At 39.3% G+C, this 25,150-nt stretch overlaps 1 protein-coding gene across 10 annotated transcripts in view; it reads left to right on the forward strand.

Annotated features, from left to right (window-relative positions):
* CSNK1G3 (casein kinase 1 gamma 3) overlaps positions 1-11,294 on the forward strand; it is an 84,923-nt gene extending 73,629 nt beyond the window's left edge. For all 10 annotated transcript variants that reach the window (XM_087815518.1, XM_087815522.1, XM_087815520.1 and 7 more), the window contains one exon: positions 8,691-11,294. In XM_087815518.1, the coding sequence (XP_087671644.1) occupies positions 8,691-8,745 (55 nt within the window). In that variant the 3' untranslated portion in view covers positions 8,746-11,294. The remainder of the gene's footprint in view (positions 1-8,690) is intronic.
* Positions 11,295-25,150: the final 13,856 nt, after the last annotated feature.

Here is a 25,150-nt window from a genome sequence, read left to right on the forward strand (position 1 = left end):
GATGTAATGTTTCTATTAGTTGAGGTAATGTTGGATTTAACTATTGCTGACATTTGCCTTTAGTTGTTATGCTATGTCTAAAATGCTTCTCTCAGTTTCAGGACAATTTTTGAGTCAGCCTTAGAGTGAATAAAGAAAGTTGCATAGATTAATAACTTTTGGAAAGTTCTATTCATATCCAAAACGACCCTTACATAATTTCCAAAATAATTCCCCTTTTCTGGCTGTAAGATGAGGAAATTTATGTGGATATTTTTTTTTCTTTTTTTAAGAATATTTATTGATTTTTAGAGAGAGAGGAGGGGAGAGAAACATTGATGTGAGAGCGCGATTGGCTGCCTCTTGCACATCCCCCACTGGGGACCGAGCCCCAACCCGGGCATGTGCCCTGACTGGGAATCGAACTGGCAACCCTTTGGTACACAGGACCACGTCCAACCAACTGAGCCACACTGGCCAGGGCTGTGAATGGTTCTTTTTAAAGAACAATGATCAAGTATCCATGTTAATCACTTTTGACTGTGGGATTTATTGACAGTATGACTTGGCTTAGATTGTAGGATATAGTCAGCTGCATCCTTGTGCATTTTTACATCAGAAATAGAAACAGTTTCTGCTCATTTGTGCAGTCCTAAGTACTGTTCCAGAAGTAGGGTGGCAGCGTGGCTGATTATAATGCATGTGTCCTTTGCAATTAGACAGGTGATAGAATCCTACTTCTGCCACTTTGTTACCTTCTTCAAGCTTGTTTCTTTTTCTGTAAAATGAGGCTAATAATACCTACCTCAGAGGTTTGAGAAAGTTAAACATGATAAAACACTGGTATTTTGTCTGGCAAATGGCAGGCGCTCAGTAGTTATCACCCTGATTTATCTCTCCTCTTCCAGTTGCCTGTGGCCTTTCTCATCTGTGCCCTTCCCATGCTGTGCTTCTTCCGACCTTGTCCCATGTTTTTACTTCCATACTCAGAACTCTTCACTGAAACTGGCTGTTCTGTGTTCACATCCCCCTAGATACGTGCTTTCAACCAAATCTATTACATTTTTTCATTTATTCATTCAACAATTACACCGCTTGGACTTCAGAAATCTCTGATACCACCCTTGCCCTTAAGTAGAATACACAACAGTCAGGAAGATTGCAATTGTATTGGCATATATCGGTATGTGATTCAATACTATGAAAAAGGTATAAAGAGAAAGATTATTTACTGACAGGATGATGAGAATGCTTTGTGGAGGGGGCTTTGAAGAATGGCATAGTAATCTGTTTAGTTGAGGTGGGTGTAGGTGTATGCTTATGTGCGTGTTCATGGGTTCTGGTTTCTTTATGCAGGCCTTGGAAGATGAGAAAAAAGGAAGTAGATGGTGGGAAGGTTATTCCTGGGGGAAAGGGTCTCTGGTGCTTGGAGCTTCAGGGCACCCAGGCCACTCATACCTTTCATAGTCTGGCCCCTGCCTAGCTTTCCCAGCTCCATTTTCCATTCTGAAGCCTGTATTCTGTTGGTTCCATTCTGCCATCGATAGACTATTTTCTTTATCACTTTCCCACTTCTTGAACATTCTTGAATTTTTTGAAAACAAGGCTTTTACATCTTCAGATTCCCAATGCTGAAAACAGTATGCCTCAGTAAATTATTACTAGATAATTAACTATAAATAATGTAGTATATCCATACAATGCACTATTAGTTGACAATATAGAAAAAATGAAATTGAAAACATTATTCTAAGTGGAAGAAGTAGACACGAGGGCCATGTATTATAAAATTCCATTTATATGAAATGTCCAGAATAGGCAAATATATAGAGACAGAAAGTAGACCATGGTTGCCCAGGGCAGGGAAGAGGAGGGTGGGAGTGGCTGCTGATAGGCAGTGTGGTTTCTTTATTGGGTAATGAACATATTTTGAAGTTAGATAGTGGTGATTATTGCTGCGGTATAAAAACCGCTGGATCGTATAGTTTAAAAGGGTGAATTTTATGATATGTGAATTATATCATAATAAAGCAGTTGTTTTTAAAAAGTGGAAAGCAACCCATGATTTCACTAACGCTTTACTCTAGATAGGTTACAGAAACCCTCAGAACTTGCCTAACTCTTCACTAGTTGAAAACTAAACACAGGTTTTGACTTTCCTTTCATCAGGGTTATTCTTATATCCCTGCGAGTTTACTATTACATTCCTCATATCCGTTTAGTTTGTGATTAAGAAATATGAGCATGGTTTCTTTTTCTAAATTGTATCTTATGGTTGTCTCATCCAGCATTTGGTAGGTAGCTGGGAACCTGCTTAGAATTCTCTTTGAGAATTTGTTTCCAACTTCCTCTCTTTCTTCTTATCTGTCATTGGCAGAGATCCTTCTCAGTTCATCCCATTAACTAGAATGTATATTACAATGGACATTTTAGAGTCTCAAGTGTCCTAAAGTCATACCTCATGGGTAAATATATGATTTCTGAATCATGAAAAATATTCTGGCCCTACCGGGCATGGCTCAGCAGTTGAGCGTCGAGCTAAGATCCAGGCGATCGGGGTTCGATTCCCAGTCAGGGCACATGCCTGGGTTGTGGGCTCGATCCAATGACTCTTTCATCATTGATGTTTCTATCTCTCTCTCTTCCTCTCCTTTCCTCTCTCTGAAATCAATAAAGATATATTTTTTAAAAAAAAGAAAGAAAAATATTCTGTGCCCCCAAATATAAAGTGACTCCTTTATTAGTAATGAGATTTTGCCTTTTGTTCTGTAGCTGAAATTTTTTTTTTTAAGGCAGGTGATACAGAGAATAGCACCCTCATTATTCCTTTCAGGAATTAAAACAAGGCTTCCTTTAGTTAGTTATCAAGTTTTTAAGCAGAATGAAATCATCTTCGTTTTTACTTTTTTTCTCTCTCTTTCCCCTTTCTAACATTTACCGAGCAGTTATTGTATGTTTGGTAATACGATGATTATGGAGAGAAATCAAGGCCTTTATGTTCCATTAGAGAAGATAGTAAGTATCCTAATGACTTTCACATAGTGGTTTTCTACTCTGGCTTCATCTCAGTCTTGTGGGGAGTTCTAACAATAAGCTAATACTTAGACTGTACTATTAGAGTTTCTGATTCCATTGGTCTGTGGTGGAGTGTGTCTGGTTTCCAGTATTTTTTAAAAGCTTCTAAGCTGATTCTAAGGAACAGCCAGCATTGAGAATCATTGGTCTAATAGTTATTATAGGATTAACACTATAGGATACAATGTTGTTTGAGAGACTGGAGTTCTCACTTCTAGCTGGGAAGATGGAGAAGTCTCCAGGGGTAAGGATGTACTTACACTGGCTCTCAAAGATGAGTATGATTTGGCAGAGTTGATGGGTAGTGGTCAGAGAGAAGAGGTTGATAAGGTTTAACCACGCAGCTGTACAGAGTGTGCGTGCCTTAATGGGAGCTGGGAGGGACAGGCTAAGGGACTTAGTAGCCAGGTTAAAAAAAGTTTGAACGTTGTCTTTCTCAGCACAGGAATGAAGATTTTAAGCCCAGAAATGGTATAATCAGATTGAACCTTATGAAAATTAATTTGGCCAGTTTTTGAGGCTTATGTCACTTCCTGAGATCATCAGATTGCAGAAAATCTTACTTCCTCCCTTGCACAGTTTAGGCTGCCTGGAAAGGATGCCTGATGGGTGATGAGACTGAGAGGAGAGTGAAAATAGGTTGGAACCAAATTTTAAGAGCTGTGTGGACTTAATACCATAGGCAGTGTAGAGCCACTGCTGCGATAAGAGAAAAAGGCATGGCTATTCAGGGGAGGCAAAAGCAGGTCTACAGTTCATGTGGAGATTAATAAACAATAATACGGAAATAATCTCTGTTTCGCATAGTCACCACTGTAAACCTACTATGGCCCCACCCTATACTTATGATGGGGGAACTTTGGATGGCAGATTGGAGAAAGGGGAGACTTAGACTGGGAAGTCAGTTAACAGGCTCTTAGCAATGGTGGAGACAAAAAGTTCTAAACTAAGTTAGCATAAGAGGACGGGGAAATTTTGAAAGTCATTTAAGACTTAAGGGACTGATTGCATGTGGATGAAAAGGAAGAAATTGAAGATGAGGATAGGTGTGCAGGTTCCTAGTTAGAATAGTTACACGGATGGTCTTGCTCTCTGATCTAAACTCTTCTTGGTCAGCTGAACAGTTCCTCTTTTTTTAAATTTTTTTTTTTAAATATATCTTTATTGATTTCAGAGAGAGGAAGAGAGAGAGATAAAAACATCAATGATGAGTCATTGATCAGCTGCCTCCTGCACCCCGCTGCTGGAGATCAAGCCCACAACCCGGGCATGTGCCCTGACCGGGAGTCAAACCACAATCTCCTGGATCCTAGGTTGATGCTCAACTGCTGGGCCATGCCAACCGGGCAACAGTTCCTCATTTCTAAAAACCAAGAGATCCATAGATATAAAATTACATATCAGGTATAAATTTTAAGGGGAACAATCCTTAGTCAAGGAATTAAAGATTAGATGTCATAAAAGGTATTTTCTGTATACTTATCAACTCGGATGAGCAGAGGCGAGGTTCTGGAGTCCTAACTGGGTAGGGTCTGACCAAAGGATGAGCCAGTGAGTCATTGTAGAGGAGAGATAAGAAGTTCAGCGCCAAACAGAGAAACATGCTTCAGTTTGTGGGTAGATGTGTGAGAAAGAAGTGTATGACATAATCCAAGAAAAGATGTCAGGTTCTAGATGAAGAAAAAGACAGTGAGTAAAGAGGAAATGGTAGTATAATGTCAGCAGCAAAACCTTGGCCCTTACCGACTTTGACCCATATGGTTCCCTGTTTCTTACCTAAACAGAATTTAAAGCAGCAACCTTAGAATTCATTAGAAGCAGGGCTTAACATTTATTTCCAAAGGATTTAAGAGTAGAGATGTGACTTCAAAGCTTTTAGACTCGCTACCAAATGATCATGTGAGAAGCATGAGCCAGACTTGTGAGAGCATATTGGCTTACTGGAACCACATATGGAATAGTCCAGAAAGAGCCAAGAAAAAGAAGCATTGACAAGGACATGACTTAAATGTCTGTAAGCTTAGTCAGCTTCCCCAAGGTAGTTGTCAGTAGTTTAGATCTGAGACGCCAAGTGAGGTATGAACTAATGTATAAGAAAATGTAGCCCCTGAGCAGCAAGGACAGAAAATATATTTTAACATTTTAAAGCTCTGAATAATTTTCTAAGACCAAATGATTGCATTTATTGATAAAAATAACTTGCTCACATCATCTGTGAGAACTAGTGTACGTGCTAATTCCTAGAATCTTTGCCACTATTTCCAGTCATTATTACCAATCACTTTTTCCCTTTCAACTGTACCAAGTGTTAAAATAATGTTGTCTCTTTTTACTCCTTTGCCTGCACCCACAAGTTGATGGCATGGTGTCCACTCAGTATCCCCAGTGCTCAGCCCCGAGCACCCAGGCCTGGGCCCCGGGGAAATGGAGAAGCAGGGGCGGTGACCTGGCAGGCTCGTCTCGAGAGCAGTGCTTTTTGAGATTCAAGAATCACCTCTAAGAATATGGTGCACGCCATTTTCCCCAGAAAAGCTTCTGTAAGATTAAAACCTATAGTTCAGGAGTGTGCACTAGGGTGCGCGACCCCTGGGTAAAAACTCCAGCTGTAGAACATGCTGTAGAATCGCTGCTGCATTCATGCTCTAGGAGCTGCGTTTATGAGGCAAATCCTTTAGCTATTCAGTAACATTTAATTAGTAACAACTTTGTGCCCATTTATGAGATGTACCTGTGAGCAAGATCTTATGAAGCTTACATTTTGTGTGGAGGCAGATAATAAATACGTAAAATAAATTTAAATTAAGTACTGAGAGAACAATAACAGTCACGTGACAGAGTGGTGGTATGGGAGCAGCATATTTTAGGTTGAGTGCTCAGGAGATAATTGAGATGATACCTAACTTCTTAATTACCAAATCTATAAATCAGCTGTTTTGGTAATGACTTTAAGAAATCAGTCACAAGTTTAAATATCAATTTCCTTAACTTCTGTCAGTATATCTTATCTTGAAAGCAGCATTTTTTATGTTTCTAGTTGGATGCATTCATATCGCATAAAACGATGCTGCCCCCTGGTGGTTATCAGTTTAATAACATGCCAGCTTTACTTTTGCAAATCTATTTCAAGGGTATACTCTATTTAGTGGGATTTATTTCCGAAAAATAAATATCTTCTTTAGATTGCTTTTGAATTTAATATTCTTGTACAATTAAAATTCATTTTAAAATCTTATTTAGGCTGAAATAAATTTTGGGAGTGTTTTTTTGTGATCAATAAAAATAATTCTTACACAACTGAAGGAAAGGATACCTGCAAGGTAGGAGGAACTTACCTCTCACAACTGAAAGGAGATAAATGGTACTGGAGAAATGAAGCAGGCCAGATGAATCGCCAATACCAGTATGGGGAACCTGGAACTTGGACTCGTTCATCAAAGCATGTATTACATTATATTCCTCATTCCAAAAGACTGATATATATCTTAAGCCACTTTTTCAGTGGGAAACTTTTAAAAGAATGTATTTTGGACTTCGAATAGTCCGTGATAGTATTTAGGAATAGTGGACATTATTAGTAGACTTTACATTAAATAATTAATGACTTTCCATTGAAATATGACCATATTCTTTAATATCCTAAATATTTGGTCTGATTCTTCTAAATACCAATTTTTTAATGTTTTGTTTTTTATGGCAAGGGCGTGTTCTGACTCTTAGTTTTTAATAAAAAGGTTCTTTCTAGAATAATGGTTCTTACCTCATAGAGAGTAACTTAACTTGAATAATTTTTTGTTTTGCTTTTCATTTTAGAAAATTTATATAACTGATTTGAGAAGATACTAGGTAGCTGGTGATCACAAAGAAATTTGATTTATTTTTCTAAATCTAAGAAAAATCTGTTGTACCTAGATTCTTCCATTGTAGTAACTCTTTTTAAGTCTTGATTGGGTAATTTCTGTTCTCTCTGGTAGTCACCTCAACAGTAGTAAAATTCATAAAGATTGGTAACTGGACACGTTTCTAGTCGGATCTTTATTGGGCGGTGCTTACAGTTTGGAGTTGTTCACGTTTTGTGGTCTAGTTACGATGAGCTGCTTGAGTGCACATAAAAATGCAGTTGTGTGATTTGGTTTTAAATGCCCCACAGTGATTTCATAATCATGGCATAAAGCACAATAAAGGGTCTGAAATTATTTTTGATAATGTGGGTAGAGAGATTGTGTAATTTAGCTGGACAGGGTGGTTTCTGTTTACATTTCTTTCACAAAAGATATAAAAGATATCCGGCGATTATTTCATCTTCCATAATCTTTTGCCAGGTAGGACATGTGAAGCTACACAGTCTCTGTTATGTGTAGCTTGAAGGTTAATATCCTTTTAGGAAAGTGGGCCCGTAATTATAGGAGTATCTTTATAAAGCCACCATTATGAGGCTTTGAATTGGCAGCATTTTGTTGATAGAACCACCATGTTTATAACTATGTCTTGCTTTTATTAAAAAATAAGATTTACACATTTACACACACACATACACACACACACACACACACAGGACTTCAGTGGGGAAACAAAAGGAGCCCTTTTTATGTGATGCCTGTCATCTTTAGAATCTGGTAGGTTGGATAGGTTGCATTTCTTTTTTAAGTGTGGGAGTGGGAAAGCCAGATCTTTATTTGAAAGAATGCCAGACTTTTAGGGGGAATTTATATATATGTATTTTTGTTTTGTTGATTGCTGATCAGTGATTCTCATGAACTTTCAGTTCATACCAGCCTCGGCATTGCTCTACATGTGTTGCATGTTTCATCTCATGACTAGGAGAATTTATCATGAGAAAAACTAGTTCTCTCAGGGTTCATCTCTAAATTTTTTTCACCTAGGAACAAAACCCAGCACTGTATTTCCTTCATAGATTACAAAACTGAATCAGTTTTCAAATATAAAACCGGAGCACTTTGACGGTGCTATTTTAAATGTTGACTATAATTTTTACCTTAATTAAAATAACTTATGATAAGCTTGACCTTCTTTAACCTTTAAAGAATTAAAAAGTGCCAATCTTGACTTTCTTATTTTGTTCAGTGTGTTTTTTTCTCTTCCAGTTTGTAAATGTGATGGAATATGTTTGCTCAAGAGTGTATTTGGGAATTTCCCTTTTTATTTTTGGAATCTAAACTAATTCTTAGTGAAAACCCCCAATGTTAGGATAATTATTGCTTTTCTAACAATGGCTTCAACAATCATATATAAACACCAGGAAAAAAGGGAGAGAATCCATAAGACGAATTTTATGCCATAGCCAGAGATTAATGAGTATCCAAAATAACAATGTGGTGGACCAGTTAGGTCAGAATCCCTTAGCTTCTTGGTTAGTCTTTGTGCAAAGCCTTTTCAGTTTAGTGATTTTTTTTAATGTTGCTTAGAATGTCTTGCTGTTAATAAAAGGCACATTGATAAAAGAACAGCAATAACCCTGCCATAGTTTCACTAATATTTATGCTTCACTGGCATGTTCACTCTTCACCTTGCACTACCCTGTTGCTTTTTATGACCATTTAAATGAATATGATAGTCAGCCTTGCTTTGTGACATTTTAGTACTTTCATAATAAAAGAAGTGTTTCCCTCCGTCTGCAGGTGCTGCTGTTTTTTCAAACGAAGGAAAAGGAAAACCATACAGCGCCACAAGTGACTCTGGACACAGACAGATCACGGGCAGTTACTTGGGTGTTCATCTTCTGTCTTGTGATGAAAATCATCTCTGTAGTGACCACATATGTTTTCAAGGACTCACTCTTAGAAACAAAAATGTCATACTTTCATACTTCATTTTGTGGTTGTCTTACATTCACTTTTTTTTCTAATTTAACTTTTATGGAAGCTTTAAAGTTTTGTCAAAACATGAGTGCTTTGCCCATCAGTGAACAGAATGGACCAATGAGGTAGTATTGATAAGAACAGTTCTGTAGAACATTTTTCAGAAGCTCTCCTCCTGTCATAGAAAGCAGTACAGTATCGTTAATGTCAACCAACTCTATGCCTAAGCTGGCCTTTTATAACTTCTGTAAGAGCATAGTCAAAGAGGAGTTCTCTCCCTAGTGGGTAACGCAACAAAGGAAACAGTTGCCCGAATATTTAAAGAAGTTAATCCTTGAGAAGTTCATTTTTGGTGTGACATACGCATTGATATCAGTGTTACTGATGGTACTGCTATTCATGAGTCATACTAACATCCTCTCTGAAATCATGGTACAGTCACTGCCCAGAGGTACTGAGGAAAAAGCTCTATGGGTTTGGCAGAAGGTAGTGGTAAAATGAATCATAGGTAACGGGGTAAATATGAGCTCCACTTTAAAAAAAAAAAAATTATTTATTGCTTTTAGAGAGGGAGAGAGGAGAAGAAGGGGGAGAGAGAAACATCGATTTGTCCACTTTTTCATGCAGTCATTGGCTGGTTCTTGTGTGTGCCCTGACGGGGAACAGAACCTGCAGCCTCCGCGTATCGGGATGACGCTCTGACCAGCAGCACCGCGCCGGGGCTGAGCTCTGCTTTTGTCGCATCACTATGTGAAGGACAGTGTTGCCGAACTGGCAAAAGCACTTATTTTAAAAAATGCAAAATATTTGTATGATGTAACTTTATGCTTCCAGATACGTCTGTTAGACAGCAAGAGGTGAATACTTTGAGAAATGAGACATGTGGGAGTTTTTTTTTAAATACACTAAGGAGAAGAAATAAATGTGAATCTCATTGCAGCGTATAAGGTGGAAGTCATAGGCGATCCCGTTGAAACCCACTGCTGAACGATTCTCCCTGCAGCAGAAAACTTCGGATGTGCCACTCAGTGGTGCCTGTTTATAAATTATTTGGTCTTTGACAAAAAAGATCCCCAGCAATAAAAACTGGGTCACTTTATTGCCCTCTGTGCACATTAGGCTCTTGTATTAAGCTTTGCTGGTTCTCTGGAATTTTCTGACTTTTTAGCCTAATTTTGATGATTGAAAACTATTTTGGAGAGGATGGGTCAGGTGCTTTGCCTCCACAGTCTGTGAAAGTGCCTGCATGTGAACAGAGTCACGGTTCTGTAAAAAAGGAAGCCCATTCCATTTTCCAAGTATGCTTTGTTTTAAGCCACAAAGACAGGTGTTCTTTTGTCACATTCTTCCAGCCAGAATTTTCAAGAAGAGTTAAAACAAAAAGACTGGCTAGAAGGAATTATGTTGTTCCAATCCCATATTCACCCTTCCTTTATAAAATTGTTACTTGCTCCTTCCTTGCAGCCCCATCTTTGTCTTTAAGTGTGTGCCTCCAGGCATGCTTATTTATTTTTATTGTCTCAAGGTAACATTTAAAATGTGTAATTAAAGTAAATAAATCTACATTTTTGACTTCATTATTGCATTTACAGGGATTTAATTGTACTTTGTAATTTATTTTCCTTATTAGCCAAAAGTTCAGTGCGTTGTTTTTGATGAATTAGGCGCCTATATGAATACCGCACATCCGGACATTTTTTATCATCGTTGCTCTGAATCCTATGAATGATCTTTTTAAGTTCTTGATTTTAAAGACCTACACTCAGCCTAGAAAACACTTGCTGTATAATTTGGTCAACCGTCTCCATCCTATCTATTTGTATACTGTCATGATGTCTTAAACTGCAGGAGTCACATACTGAGTTGTTATTTTTGTTTGCTTTGAGCAAGGTAAATGGATGTTTTGGCCATTATAATGTGAAACCACTTCTTTCTTTACAGTATTTGACCAAATATGTGTGTCTATGATATTTGTAAATACATGCGATATCTGTATTTCTTATCATAAGCGTATTTAGTTTTATTCTCAGTAGGGTTTTTGGACTGTACAGTGTTTATATGATCTGAACTCCTTATACATAAGAAGGTGTGTATATTAATCCAATTATGGACTTAAAACTATTTTAAAAAGTATAAATACCCTTATTTGCTGCAAAGACCAGTGTGTAGACATTTGCTTTTTAGCAATATTTTTAAGTGCTCCATTTTAATGCCAAGGAATAAATCTTTTGGCAACACAAACTGGTCAGTAATAGGTAATGCAGGTATGTTCAGGTTAAGCCAACGACGTTTTGCATTTTTATGCTTCTTTTCTGTCAACACTAATGAAGTCAACATTGCCTGAATGTCTGAATAATGAAACACATCCCTGTTTAAAAGTATGTAACTGAAAAAGAAATAAAAAATAAAGGTAGTTTTTTTAAATTTGCTCTTAACCCTTTCCTCTCATCGTGGATAAAATAATGCCACTCACTAATTTGAGATAGGAATTAAAAAATCCAGTTCATTGAGTTTAGCATATTGGAGAAACAGAGCTATAGAAGTATGCTTTAGTTTTTGTTTTGCTTTGTTGGAACCCCCTGTAAAGAGCACATACCAGGAAGTATTTAAGCTTTCTTTAATGAAAGTTTAAAAATATTTTCCCCACTTCTGTGAACTACTTAATGGAGCAATTAATTAAAGCTAATACCACTAGTAAACCAAGGAAAATAAACAGAATCATTTTATTCCTTTTTAAGAATGAAGTTACACTCTTATGTTCACAGAAATGAAATTATTATTCCAACTTTAAGTGAATAACTTACTGCAGATGGAGAGCATGTATCTGTGACAGTCTCTCACAGTTTACCATCGTTCTGGGTGCTTTAAGGGGTTTCCCAAAGTGGTATTAATGCTGCCCTGTTTACCGAAAGATGCTACAGGTAAGGCAAGGCAAAGCCACACACACACCGAGACGAGCATTCAGGAACAGTGGAGAGATCTGGAGATGAAACGTAATGGATAAAAGGCCCTGTCTAGAAAAATCTGATTTGAGATTGGGGTTGAATCTGAATGACTGCACAGTTGCAGTCGTGAGCACCGTTTGGATTGCCAGTGGTAGAAACCTGGCTGGGCTGAAGCAATACACAGCTGAACAGTCCAGTGGTAGAACTGGCTTCAGACGTGCTTGATCCTGGTGCAAAGTCAGGAGTCCGTGTTTCTCCGTCTCTCAGTTTTGCTTTCGACCCTGCTGTTTTCACTGTCAGGGACATTTTTCATGGGTGATGGTAAAGTAGCCACCCAGCAGCTTAAGACTTCTCTCCAGCCCAGACAAGGGGCAATTTCTCTCAACAGTTCCAATGAAAGCCCAAGACTAACATTTATTCCTTCCTTGGTTCACATGCCCACCCCTGAGCCAGTCGATTCCTGTGGCAAAAGGAGTGCTGTTCTCCCCCCTGCAGCCCACACATGGACTGAGAAATGAGGTAGAAAGAGTGCTGCCCAAAAGGAAATGAGAGTATTACTGTCAGAAGGTGAGCGAATGGATACTGCCAGGCAAAATCAGTGGACATCTGCTCTCCTGATGAGGAAAACAAAACAGCATAGAGGCAAACCTAACTGTTTCAAGTTAGAAAACATTATTATCGAGACTTATTAACCTGAATATATTATTAGAAATCACATAGTGAGTGAGTACATTTGAAAAATGTTTTGGACTCAGGTAAAAATAGAGGTTACAAGCACCTTATTTGATGTGTTTTTGTTCTTGTTTAGTTTTTCAGGATTTCGTAACAGTTGGATTAGTAGAGTTAAAAACTAATTTTGATAAAGCTTTGCTGACGTTCTGGATGACTAGATTCTCGTCTGCCCAGCTCTAATGCAGAGCCACATACTATTTTCTTAGGATTTACTTCGTAAGACTACATGGGTCAGAACCAAAGAAAGGACTAGATACAGAAAAATTACCAGGTAATATTGCTGGGATATGAAAATGGTTTTGTTAGAACAATTGTTTATAGGGATGTTTACCACACTGTGATTTTACTTAAATCGAAAATACTCCTGCACTGCTCTAGATTTGGGGTTGGCAAGCTTTTTTTGGTAAAGTTTAGATTGTGGGCCAAAGGCAAAATTGAGGCTTTTATATTCTTGTGTAATGGGAAAGAAATTTCCATTAATTTTGAATTGATAAAATTTAAAATATAAACACTTGAGTACAAGTTTTTTTTGTAGTACAGGTCTACTGATAAGAATTGAATTATTTTGGGGGGGGATAATATTTCACTTAATTGGATTTTAAAATCAATTGTAAATGTGTCTGTTTTGCTGTTATGTGATATGATTTTCATCTTTGAAAATATCTTCACACAGATACTACTAAATACTGTTATCAGTCCTTGAATGTATGATTTTTAATTGAGCATATTCTTTTTTAAAAAATATGTCTTTATTGATTTCAGAGAGGAAAGGAGAGGGAGAGAGAGAGATAGAAACATCAATGATGAGAGAGTCACTGATCGGCTCCCTCCTGCACACCCCCGACTGGGGATCGAGCCCGCAACCCGGGCATGTGCCCTGATCGGGAATCGAACCCCGATCACCTGGATCCTAGGTCGACGCTCAACCGCTGAGCCACGCCCGGCCAGGCAAGCATATTCTTAATTTGGAAGGTAGTTATAGAATTCCATTAGATATTTGCCTTTGGCATATCACTGCATTGCAGATGAATCACTTCCTATTGAAGGATAGTTACATGCTCTTCAGTTGTACGGTTGGATTTTAAAATATGGAAATTTCCTTTGCACTTCCATTGAGATCCAAAAATACAACTGGAACTGTAGTTGAGTTTGGAAAATATATGCACTGCAAATCTGTGTGTGAAAATGGAGATCTCGCTGCTCATATTAACTTGCCAGGATGGGAAGCATGTAAAGCAGCTTGACGTTACTTGTCATCATAATGATGTTGCTGTATAGGTTTCACAGATTAGTGTTGTTTTGCCTTACAATTTTAAGTTGAACTTACTAAGAAACATCAAATCTGCAGCAGAAGCTAATTTCCAAAGCTATTCCGTTTTCGTTAATAAAGGGTGAGTATGGTTCTCATTCAGAAAAGTTTCAGTTTTGCTGCCATCAAACTGCTGTGTAGTTGGCCAAGTCAGGATATGTAGTTTCTATTTCTGATAAAGCTTAATGGAAGTGGTGATGGTTAAGACCACAAGAGTAAATGAAATTCACCATTAACTCTACTAGTTCAATGACATGATAGACTCAAGTATTTTCCACAAAATACCTGCTGCAGAGTAGGATAAGGTATAAACATTGACTTTAGTCATCTTACGTTTTCAGAAGTTTTGTAAATTTGCCCAGTAAACCTTTACCTGCTCCACACACATTTTTACTGCCCTCAGTCGTAACACGTCTTAGCATATTCCACTTCAGTTTGCACTGAGTTGATGTTTTCCAAAGTTCTTTAAAAGTAGTCTGTCTTGTAGTTGCATGAAGACTATTCACAGAAGCTAATTCTTGGGTCACTCAAACTCAGCATTGAATTCTCTAGTAAACAATAATCGGGCAGTATTGGTAACGTTAACCTATGTGTAAAAGGCCTTTAATGTGAGAGGCAACAAGCATTTATTGAGATCAATAGGAATACCTATTTGGGTATCATTAATTCATGCAGGAGCCCAAATAATGTTCCGATTAGGAGACAAAAGCAATGGGTATTTATAAGAAAGGGATCGGAAACAATTATATCAGCAGAAGGAAGGCATTTCTATTGGTGCAGGTAACGTAGTGATACTAATTCTAAACAATGTTTTTAAATTTCAATTCAGTAGTCATCAGTCCAGTAGTCATAATAACTGTCTTCTTATCTTTGCAAGCGATTTTTGGGGACGCAAGGTTGCTTAGGCCCAGTCCGAAGGTTATTTTGCCCTATTTTAATATTCCAAAGATTCGAGGCGTAAGACTGCAAAGCAGTTCCTCTGGCATGGCAGCTCTGGCTCCATTTTTAAGTGGCTCCATTTACTTTTTTTACATTTGCACCAAGGAAAACTACTTGAAGGCATTTGCCTTGTTATTTAGTTGACTATTGGCGTCTTCAAGTAACTCCTTGCTAAAAAGCTAGTAGTCTTAAACAATTTTACTTTCTCTGGACACACAATTAACTAACTCACCATCAGTAAATAGCTTTCTTTGCTTGAGTAACAAATGAACCACTTGGAAAGTAACTGGTTGCACCTAGGTTCTCACCATTTTGTGCGTGAATGAATTTCTACTGTAATGAGACAGTCTGTGTTAAGTTTTCTAATTGTTCTGACTGCTACTTTCCTGTGAGTGGGAGATATTGTGATGAGTGTAGTCTGGTAATGTCAAAATAAATTGTATTAGCACAGCTAAAGTGTCACTGCATGGTAAACACGATACTTTGCCATATAATTGTATAACAAAGTAATCCATATGCCACTGTGCCTTCGGAGCCCAACACTCAAAGTTCACACAGTTCACTTTTCTTTTTTTACAGAGTATGCATTAGTAATAAAAATAATAAAATGTATGGCAGTATGTGTGCCACTTGAAAATGCTGCCGAATGCTGACTGCCTCACCGAGACTTGCAGTGTGTTGAACAGGAGTGCGAGGTGAGAGCCCTGCATGTGGCCTCGGTCAGAGCTCGTCAGCTCTGCCTTTGCAGCGTGAGAACAGCCAGAGACAACACGTAAATGACGGAGCATGGCCGTGTTCCGTTCACATTTTATTTACGGACACTGGAATTTGAACTCCATATCATTTTTATGTATCATGAAATACTTTTTTTTAACCATTTATAAATATAAATATCACTCTTAGCTTGTGAACCTAATAAAATAGGAAATGGGCTAGATTTGCTTGCAGACCATAGTTTGCCAACCTCTGTTCTGGACATTGGAAAGATTTGGATTTTGAGATAAATTGTTTTTTTACCTAATTGAATGACACTACTTACCAAAAGATAACCTTTCTTTCTTTTATAAATGGAAGGGCTGTTTTGAAATAGCATTGAGAATTATGATAGTGTTAAGGAAAATGTATGAAAGCACATAGGAGAGTTAGAAGTACAGCAAAGGAGCCTGGCCCTCGCGTGCACTTTGGTGTTGAAGCGGTGCATGGCCTTGGAAAGAGCAGGGATCTGGGGATCAGACGTTTATTTGATTCTCCACTACTTAACTTGTGAGAACTGTGCCAAGTTATTGGACTTCTTAGCATCAGTTTTCTCACCTCAAATTGGAGATGATGCCTTCTTGGCGGCATGGTTCTGAAGATTAGCGATAGTACTATAGTTCTCAGCGCAGGGTACTGTTACCAGGACCTCGTAACAAAGTACAGGTTAAAACTGAGCAGCACCTTGTTTTCTCAGGCAGAGTGTATACTTCTGCTTTTTCAGACAAGAATAAGGTCTAGTATTAACTTTCGTCTTAGATTGAAGCTACTAACCCTGTTTAAAAATACTCATATCCTAATTCTATCCCATTTCACAATTAGCTCTCTTGCCTCAGTGGTATTGATCAATTCAAAATCATGAATTCTGTACCTTTATTGATAAAAATGACAAACAGAGCCAGGGCAAAACCCTGGGTCACGCCAGTATAATGCTGGTTTAAGGTCAGTCCTCTAAACCAGTAATACGATGTAACATGATGCCAGGCGCTCTGATGGGTGATAATCCTTCACCCCCGCTGCACTACCATTGGCTGTTTACCAGATGCTTTGCTGAAGCTCAGGTGGACCACTTAGTCCATTGCTTTGCATTACTCCATATTTTTTATCCCATCAAAAAGAAGGTTTATTCCTAAAGATTACCATTTCGATTTCTAATACTATAAATTGCCTTTTAACACATTCAGCCTAATCTTACTTGGAATCAATCTTTAATTTTATAATCCACTTTTTTTTTTGGACATAGAAATTGCATTTCCTGGCTCTAGTCTTTTTGCCTGGCTCCATTTACCACCCGCACGGGTCTCTCAGTATAAAATTTGTCCAGATCTGGAGACTGATGGGCTTCATTTCCTTCTTGCCATCCCCCCCCCCCCCCCCTTAACTTTTCAGGCTGGAGATTATTCTTGATTTTAAAAAATACACACAAAAAATAAAGGAAGCTAAGCCTTACATTCTCTTTGTCATCTCTCAAGCCTTTCCTCAATCTGGCTTATACCTACTTTATAAAACCTGTTTTAGTTGACCTTAGCGTTTTTTATTTTTTAGGAATTCTCAACTAAATGGGGATAAAGATTTTATATTTTCCCATTCATTTCCTATGCACACTGCTCCGGCTCCTGCATGGATTCCTTAGAAACCGAGCTTGTCGGGAGAGGCCTGTTTGCCAGCTTGCTCGATTTTCCCCTTACCAGGATCGTCCTGAATTGCAGCCCTGGGATCGCAGTGCTGAGCTCCCTTCACGAGGCATCACCGAGTCGAAGATGACATGTTCACATTCTCTCAAGCTGCCTGACACGTCCGCTTTATCATTTCCTGCTTGCTGCTCACCTCTGTGGTCCAGAATAGTAGCTTCAGTTTTTTGCTATCTCTACTTTCAGGGAGAAGAGCTTTTTGGCATATAATGAATTGTCAGATGCTCTTGTTTTAGGGGGAAAAAGAGAGATGTTTGGACATTTGGAGCTCTCTATCACTACTATATTTTGTTCCCTGGTTTTGTGCTCTTTGAATTAAAGTTTGTTTATTCAGCAACTGTGTTTTGGACACCTGGTGGCAGGCATTGAACTGTGTTTAAATCTGTTTTTGTTTCTCTGGCCTGGTATTCTGTATTTTCATAATTGTATCCCAATTTTTCCTCCCTTCTTTGCCCAGATATTTTCCACAGCACATTTTACCTTGAGGGCCCTGACTTTCTCTGCGGGTGGGTCACCCCAGGGTATTCCCTCCACCCCCCTCCTCATTGGTGTGAGTCCCATCAGAGCCCTCATCCTACCCAGTGTCGGTGACTGACTGCTGCAGCACATTCGTGGTGCCCGTTTCAGTCTAAGTCTTCTTGTTTATAGTTCCTGTCTGCATATTAGTTTGAAGACTTCTGGATATTGCTTTCAAGCTTCTTGCTAAATGATTTTCTTGAGTGAACCACTGAGCCATCCCTAACCCGGCGGTGTGCGGAATAGCTGGCTGTATGGCTTTTATCTTTTACTCTCATTCAGTTCAAAAATCGCTTTAACGAGTCAAATGCACTCTTGGCAAGATCTCAGGAGATAACATTAGAGCTATCTTAACTTGTGCCTTGGAAATTAAAATCTCGCTTTAGAACAGTATATGGGTAGGAAAATCACTCACTCCTTTCCTGCCATTTCCCCTCAGGGGATCCTTACTTATTGGCCTGTGAATGTCTTTTATCTGAGATTGTTTAATATCTACTGAGAAGGTTTCATCTCTCCCGTTAAAGGGCATTTGCCTAGTTCCTAGTGTTCTATGTTCAGTGGTGAGAAAGGGGACATGTCTTTCTTTTATTAACTTATGAACCATCTCCCTGTTTTTAATCCATGTCTTACCCATGACCCCTCTTTTCCTGGTGCCTCTCATACCCTAGCTTTTTAAGGGTTCTGCAGGATAAAATGGTTTTCATATTGTCTACACCTCTTTCTTTGGTTACTGAAATCTAGTTCTTTCATCTTTCCTGCTCTACCAGCCTATGTGTGTATTTTTATTCTGGCTCTACTGGAGGAGTGAATCTGCTAGATGCCCGAATGCTCAGATAACAGGAACCCACTGAACAAAGCTGGATGGATTTGCCCTGGTATCCTTCCATCAGAGTCCTCGAGGCTATTAAAAAAGATGTTGGAATCTCACCGAGCCTAGTACAGGGCTTTACAAATAATTAGTACTCAATAAATAATTGCTTGTTATTTGGTTTTATTGTTGGAGCCTAATGAGAAAGTTTTCTAGTCTGTGTAGAGAGTAGATATAATGGGACTCTGTCAGGTACAGGAGGAAGAAAAGCATTGATTGACATAAGTCTGTTAAACAGCAATTATGATTTTTGCATTAATAATACAGTTGAGCTGGGCTAATTAAAATCGGGTGGTAATTAGACTAATACATTAATCTGTTCCTCTTAGAATTATAATGTATTTATATAAGATAATGTAGATAATTTAATGCACATGATGTACACAATTATATACCTTATATAATGTATATAATGTATATAATGTATTTATATATATATAACTAAAATATATAATAAACATTTTAAATAACATATCAATAGCAGACCAAGTACTATATAGTGAAATGCTTTAAAATTTCTGTTGATTTTTATAGCATCTAACCCCTAGAATCTCTCCATTAAACATGTTTCTGAAACTAGTGACTCTTCTGTTTTGTAAGGATAGTAAATGAAGCCTTTAGTTCAGGTGGAAAATGACAGGTCTTTAACTTGGGGGAGGTTTTCAAGAGCCTCCTTGATGGATGAACTACATCTAAACTGCAACCAGACCCTAAACTCCTCTATCCCTCACCAGGCTGAATATGCCATCATCATAGGTTTTAGAAATGTACCCTTCGGCTGCAGAATGTTTTTGGAACGAAAAGGCCGAGTGAACGGGTGTGCCGTTTTCGTGTGAACCACACTGTCAGCCTGCACTTCCTTCTGGCTCAAGTAAAGCCCGTGTGGAACGACGGCTTCCAGTTCGCTGTCGGAGCCCTGACACCGGAGCTGTCACCAAGAACACGACGGAGTTCTGCCCTGTGCCGGGATCTAGTTCCGTGAAGCATCTGTAAATTGATGAGGAAAATAAAATTTTCATATTCAACGGGGTCACATAAAAATTATTTTGACCGTGGGGGCCTCAGACATCACCAGATACTTTTCACAGTTTATTCTAATGGTGCCTTGAAAGCAAAGTTGTCTGCCCTCAAGGAAGAGAGACCAGATTTGATGCTGAAGTAAATTCCATAATTTCCTAAACCATGTTTTTTTTTTTTAGAATATATGTAATGAATATAACTCTTCTATCTTCACATCCTGGTATTAGGATATTAGGCCTGTGACTCTGGAATTCACTCTTTGCATAAGCATGTTAGAGCGGTGTGATATCTCAGCGGCTCCTTGTGTCTTCTGAGCTTGTGCTTTCAATTAATCAAGTGTTTTATAACTCGCATCGACATAGCCTGTTGCTCGTGCGGTTAACCCATCTTTACTGGGGTCCCGGGGTCCCAGGAAGTGCAGCCCAGTGCCTGGCTTGCTGGTTACCTCTACTACCTGGAGCTTTTAAATATCTTTTCATTAATCCCAAGAAGAATCTGTGCCAATGATAGAAATCCAAATAGTGCAGATGGTTGTACAGGGAAAGACAGTCTCCTTCTGGCCTCCTCAGAGGCAGCCTTTGTTAAGTTTCTTGCAAATCCTGTCTTGAAATGTTTTATGATGAATAAACTTTGTATGTTTATATCTGTATGTTATATTATATGTATATATATATGTACAGAAATATATATTAATATATCTCTCTGTAAAGTACAAACACACTGCACATATTTTTTGTACCTTGCTTTTTTATTTAAAAATGGATCTACATATTATTCCATATTGACACAAGTATTAATAGGAACTATGCCAATTGGGTATATTCCTAAAATTGGAATTGCTGGGTCAAAGAGTATGTGTATTTACAACTTTTAAAAACTTTCGATATACTTGGAATTTATTTTGATAGGACTGAGGTAGATATTTAGCTTGATCCATTTCCAGATGGCTGCTGGTTTTCCCCAGCACTCTTTGTTGGGGAAATTTCTCCCCACTGCTTCAATATATATATTATCATATACTAAATTCCATATGTAATAAATTCCATATATATTTAATTGGATGTATATTAAATTCCATATATATTTGATCCTGTCCAGTCAACCAATCTATTCAGCTTTTTAATTACCATAGCTTTGTAATATCTTTTAATATCAGATTAGGTGACTCACCCATTTTTGTATGTTGACTTTTTGACCTGATCTTTAAAATTCATGTTTTTTAGTGTACAAAAATAATCCTGTAACAGTTTCTTTTTCTGGACTCAGTTTATGCATTGCTTTATGGATCAGTAAGGGTATTCTTATGTAATAACAGGGTATGCGTGATATTTTAATTTACCTGATCGTGTAATTATTTGTATATCTTTTAAGAATTTCCCTTTATATTACAAAATAAGATTATCTCTATTGATTTGTTTATTAGCTTTAAACAATACCTACTTACAAAATTACAAAAATCAATGTGCTTATCTCCCTGATACCATATTCTTTCTTTAATTCCTCCTCTCAATATTTATTAGTGAGATTGTTTTTCAACATATTCATGACTTATTTCAATTCTTTCACCACAATTTTCAGTTTTTATATCCAAGTGGAATCAATTTACTTCGCCAGTCATTTAGCTATTAGTTTTCAATGATTCTTGAGTCCCCTCATGTTTGAGACTTTGTTATTTGCCTTTATTTTTGAAAAGCAGCTTGGCCGGGAGTAAGATCTCTCCATCGCCTTTCGCCCGGGGCCCTCCGACCTGCTTCACTGCCCGCTGGCGCTGAGCTCTTGTGGGAAGTGGACTCAGCTCCTTCTGCACCCGTCCCAGCGCTGACCTGACTGATTTTTTTTGTTTTTGTTTTTGCTTTTTTTGGTCTGGGTGCTCATAGTATCTTTGAAGCCCATCTTTGACATCTTGGGGATGATTGTTTTATATCAATCTTGGAGAGGCAAAATTCACCTTTAAATCTTTTATTTCGGGAAAGTTTTCTATTGCTCTTTTAAGAAACTTCTGTCTTGTTTTGTTTCCTTTTGCAGCAGCAGCAGCTATGGCTTTTTCAGAACTCTTTTGTGTGTGTCAGATTCTTTCATTTTTTTATCTACTATTTGTGACGTGTTTTCTCTTTTTCGTTTTCTTTTGCTCAGTTTTATCGTTGCGGTTCTCCCTAACCATAATTTGCTTCTAACGTTTCGTGCATTTAAATCACAATTTTATTTTTTCTGTTTATTTTATTTTATTAATTTTATATAAAGTATCCCCATAACCTTCATCTACTGACTTTATATGCTTCGTGGCATAGTTTTTCTGCGGTAATATTTGGCTGTCTTTTAAATTTTTTTTCTTGAAGTATTTCTATATTTTGGTGGCTTTATGGCTTGGGAGTATCTCTTTATATATTCCCTGCTGGTTTGTGTCTAGTTAGTATTCATTTTAGAACTAAGCTTTTGAAAGAAAGGGGAGGGAAAGCTTTGAAATGAGAGCACTGAGAAGAGAGAGTGACCGGCGGAGCTCAAAAGGACATGGAGAGAAAAACAAAACCCCAAGAGAAGTCGCGAAGAGGTGGCGTGAAAACAATGCGTGACAAAAATAGGACAGGCTTGGGCACCATTTTTTAGGGGGACAGCTAATTTTTTTTAAGATATAGTGGTAGGCTGCAAGAGTGAACTAAATTAATTATCTTTATTTTATAAATGAAAGAAAAACCTCATTTGTGGGTTGGATTCTGCTATTATCTAGTAGACCTTTTTGGGTCACATTGAAAATTCGTATGTCGCAGAATTTCTCGTGCACTGATCTACTTCTTACATTGCCAGTCATGGGCCACTGTCCTCCCTCTCTCTTCTCTCGCCCCAACAGGTAATTTTTCTTTCAGTTTGCCAGTTTTTCCTCGCGTAGCCCCGTCTCCGTTGCCACAGTGCCTTGTGACCTAGCCGTAGGGACCCCCGAGGGCTCTGCCAGGCACCAGATCTTGCCTTTGCCAGGCAGGCGGCGGTGCTGTCTCGGCCCCCCGGCCCCGTCTCTGCAGCGCTGGCGACCCGCGTGCCCCCTGGCTGCTCTCAGCTTCCTCCCTCGCAGCCGTCTAACGCCCGTGTCCTTGGCCAGCTTCTTCAAGTGTGGCTCGCCACCGTGACTGCGCCCCCAGGCACACGCATGTTTCACGCTTCGGACTTGTCCTCGCCTCACAGTTCTGTGCTCGTTCCGAAGAAGGTGCTCTAGCCTCGCCGCGCTGGCGAGAGCTCCGGCGTGAGCGCCTGTGCAGGCCGCTCCTCGGGACGAAGCCTCGCGCGCTCGCTGTCCGTCGCCACCCAGCTGATGTAATGACGCTCGAGGTCGGGCACACTGGACCCTGAATTTACCTTTATCGGATTCTGAAAGCCATGGCAAGGTGCCAGGGGAGCGTGAGCAGCAGGCGCTGCCCACAGGGCGAGGAGCTGAAGGGGCAGAAGCATTGCCTTGTGGCTCCCGACTCTGATCCTCACAGTGACAGCCACTGGCATTTTCTTTCTCTAGTCCTTACCGAGGATATGTTTTCCCCATTGATTTTTAGAGAGAGTGGGAGGGAGGGAGGAGGGGGAGAGAGAGAGAAGGAGAGAGACATCGATGTGAGAGAGACACACTGACTGGTTGCCTCCTACACGCACCCTGACCTGGGCCAGGATTGAACCTGCAGCTGAGGTACATGCCCTTGACCGAGAATTGAACCTGCGACCCTTCGGTCCATGGACTGATGCTCTAACCATTGAGCCAAACTGGCCAGGGCTGGTATTTTTTTCTTAATGGCTTCACACATCCTTGGTTCCTGAGACCATCCTAAGCAAGATAAGATGTTACCAGTCCCGGATCCACCGGTTGGTAAAGTCCTGGAACTGGCAGTGCTGTCAGATCAAGGGGAAGCCCAAGGTGTTCAGGTGGCTGACAGATCACAGAAACACCTTCCTCTGCATTATCGGGCCATGCCCACCAAAGCCTGGCCCTGCATAAAACAGCTGCTGAGTGGATGAATGCTTTAATCCCTTCTAGCACTAGAGTCAGGCTTCAAACCTGACTACTCACCTGGGCCTGTTACTGCGCCTCTGTCTTCATGTGGCCTCCCCTCTACGTCTCTGTCTTCTTTTCTGTCTGTAACAAGGACACTGTCACTGGATTTAGGCCCTACCTGGTGGCCCTCCTTCAGCTTAGGACGATGTCATCTTCAGATCCTTAATTATATCCGCAAAGACCCCTCTTTCAAATAAGGTCACATTCATAGGTTCTGGGTGGATATATATTTTGGGGGCCACCATTCAACCCATTATACTTGCAAAACACATATAAGAGAACATTCTCATGTGGGACACACATACGCACCCATCATTAATAAGGTGATATACAGGGAGATCACGAGCTGGGGTTTATGTGACACTCCTGAGGAATTAGCTACAGCTCCACCTCCTCCTTGCCCACTGATCTCCAACATAACAGCAAATCGCTACAGTGGTGGTTGAAAAACCAACACATGGCTTTGAGGCCACTTAAATGCCTGTTTTTGAATATAGGCAGGATTTTACTTGTTGCTGTGCCTCACCCACAAGGCTGGACTCCCCTGACATGGATGCTTCTCCCAGCCCCATCTAAGGTTGCTCTGTTCCTTTTGCACTTTACTTTGCTGACCCTGTGTGGGCACAAACTTTAACACACTGCCTGTTCCTGTGGAACCTCCCCCTCTCAGCACATTGTGGGGGTGATTTCCACCCACACTGCATTCTTAGTGGAGAAAATATTTGCAAACTCTGCAATTGTTTCTAGGCTGATTTTGCTGCAGTTCCATGAGCAAGGAGTAATAATAGAACAGTGTGCGTTCAATTTGTTGAATGCAAAAACAAAGGAGGTTATGTAGCCTGCCTTGGTTCACACAGTAAATAATGGCAGAGCTAAGTCTCAGGTCCAGGTCTTTCTGACTCCAGAGCTCATGCATTTAGCCACTAGCTCTAAGGGTCCATTGGAAAAAAGCCACTTACAATAGGGATGGGCTTATGTCTCCACTGTGTGTAAATTTAACAGGAACTCAGCACTAGGCGATCTCCATGAGGTCATCTGACTCCTCAAAACAGTATAGAGAATGAAAAATCATTTTACCCAAGGGATTAATTACTTGATTAAACAGCTTTGCAGAACTACTTCATGAGTGTAATTCTTCTTGCTTTCTGGCAACAAAGGCTGTTTTTAACTTAAATGTTCAATGCTGTGCATGTTATAAAATTCCTATAAGTGGTAGAGCATTAGAAATAACCTTGCTCAGTTAAAAAGGCACGAGAGAGAAGGGAAAACAATAGTGAACACAGTAAAACGAGGGACAGTCAAAGGCCCCAGCATAAACAGCAACAAAGGCATAGAAACTACACTATGCAGCCTAAAGACACAAAACATTTCATTTCCCTTTGCATGGCACTGGCCTGACCTTCACAGTTCTGAAATAACAGGAAATATTTCTCCGGTAACTGCACTGCGTTTTAGGCAAGGAGTTAAGCAGAGGGCTCAG

This window comes from Miniopterus natalensis, chromosome 3 (genome assembly GCF_054644295.1).
Source record: "Miniopterus natalensis isolate mMinNat1 chromosome 3, mMinNat1.hap1, whole genome shotgun sequence".
Lineage (NCBI taxonomy): Eukaryota > Metazoa > Chordata > Mammalia > Chiroptera > Miniopteridae > Miniopterus > Miniopterus natalensis.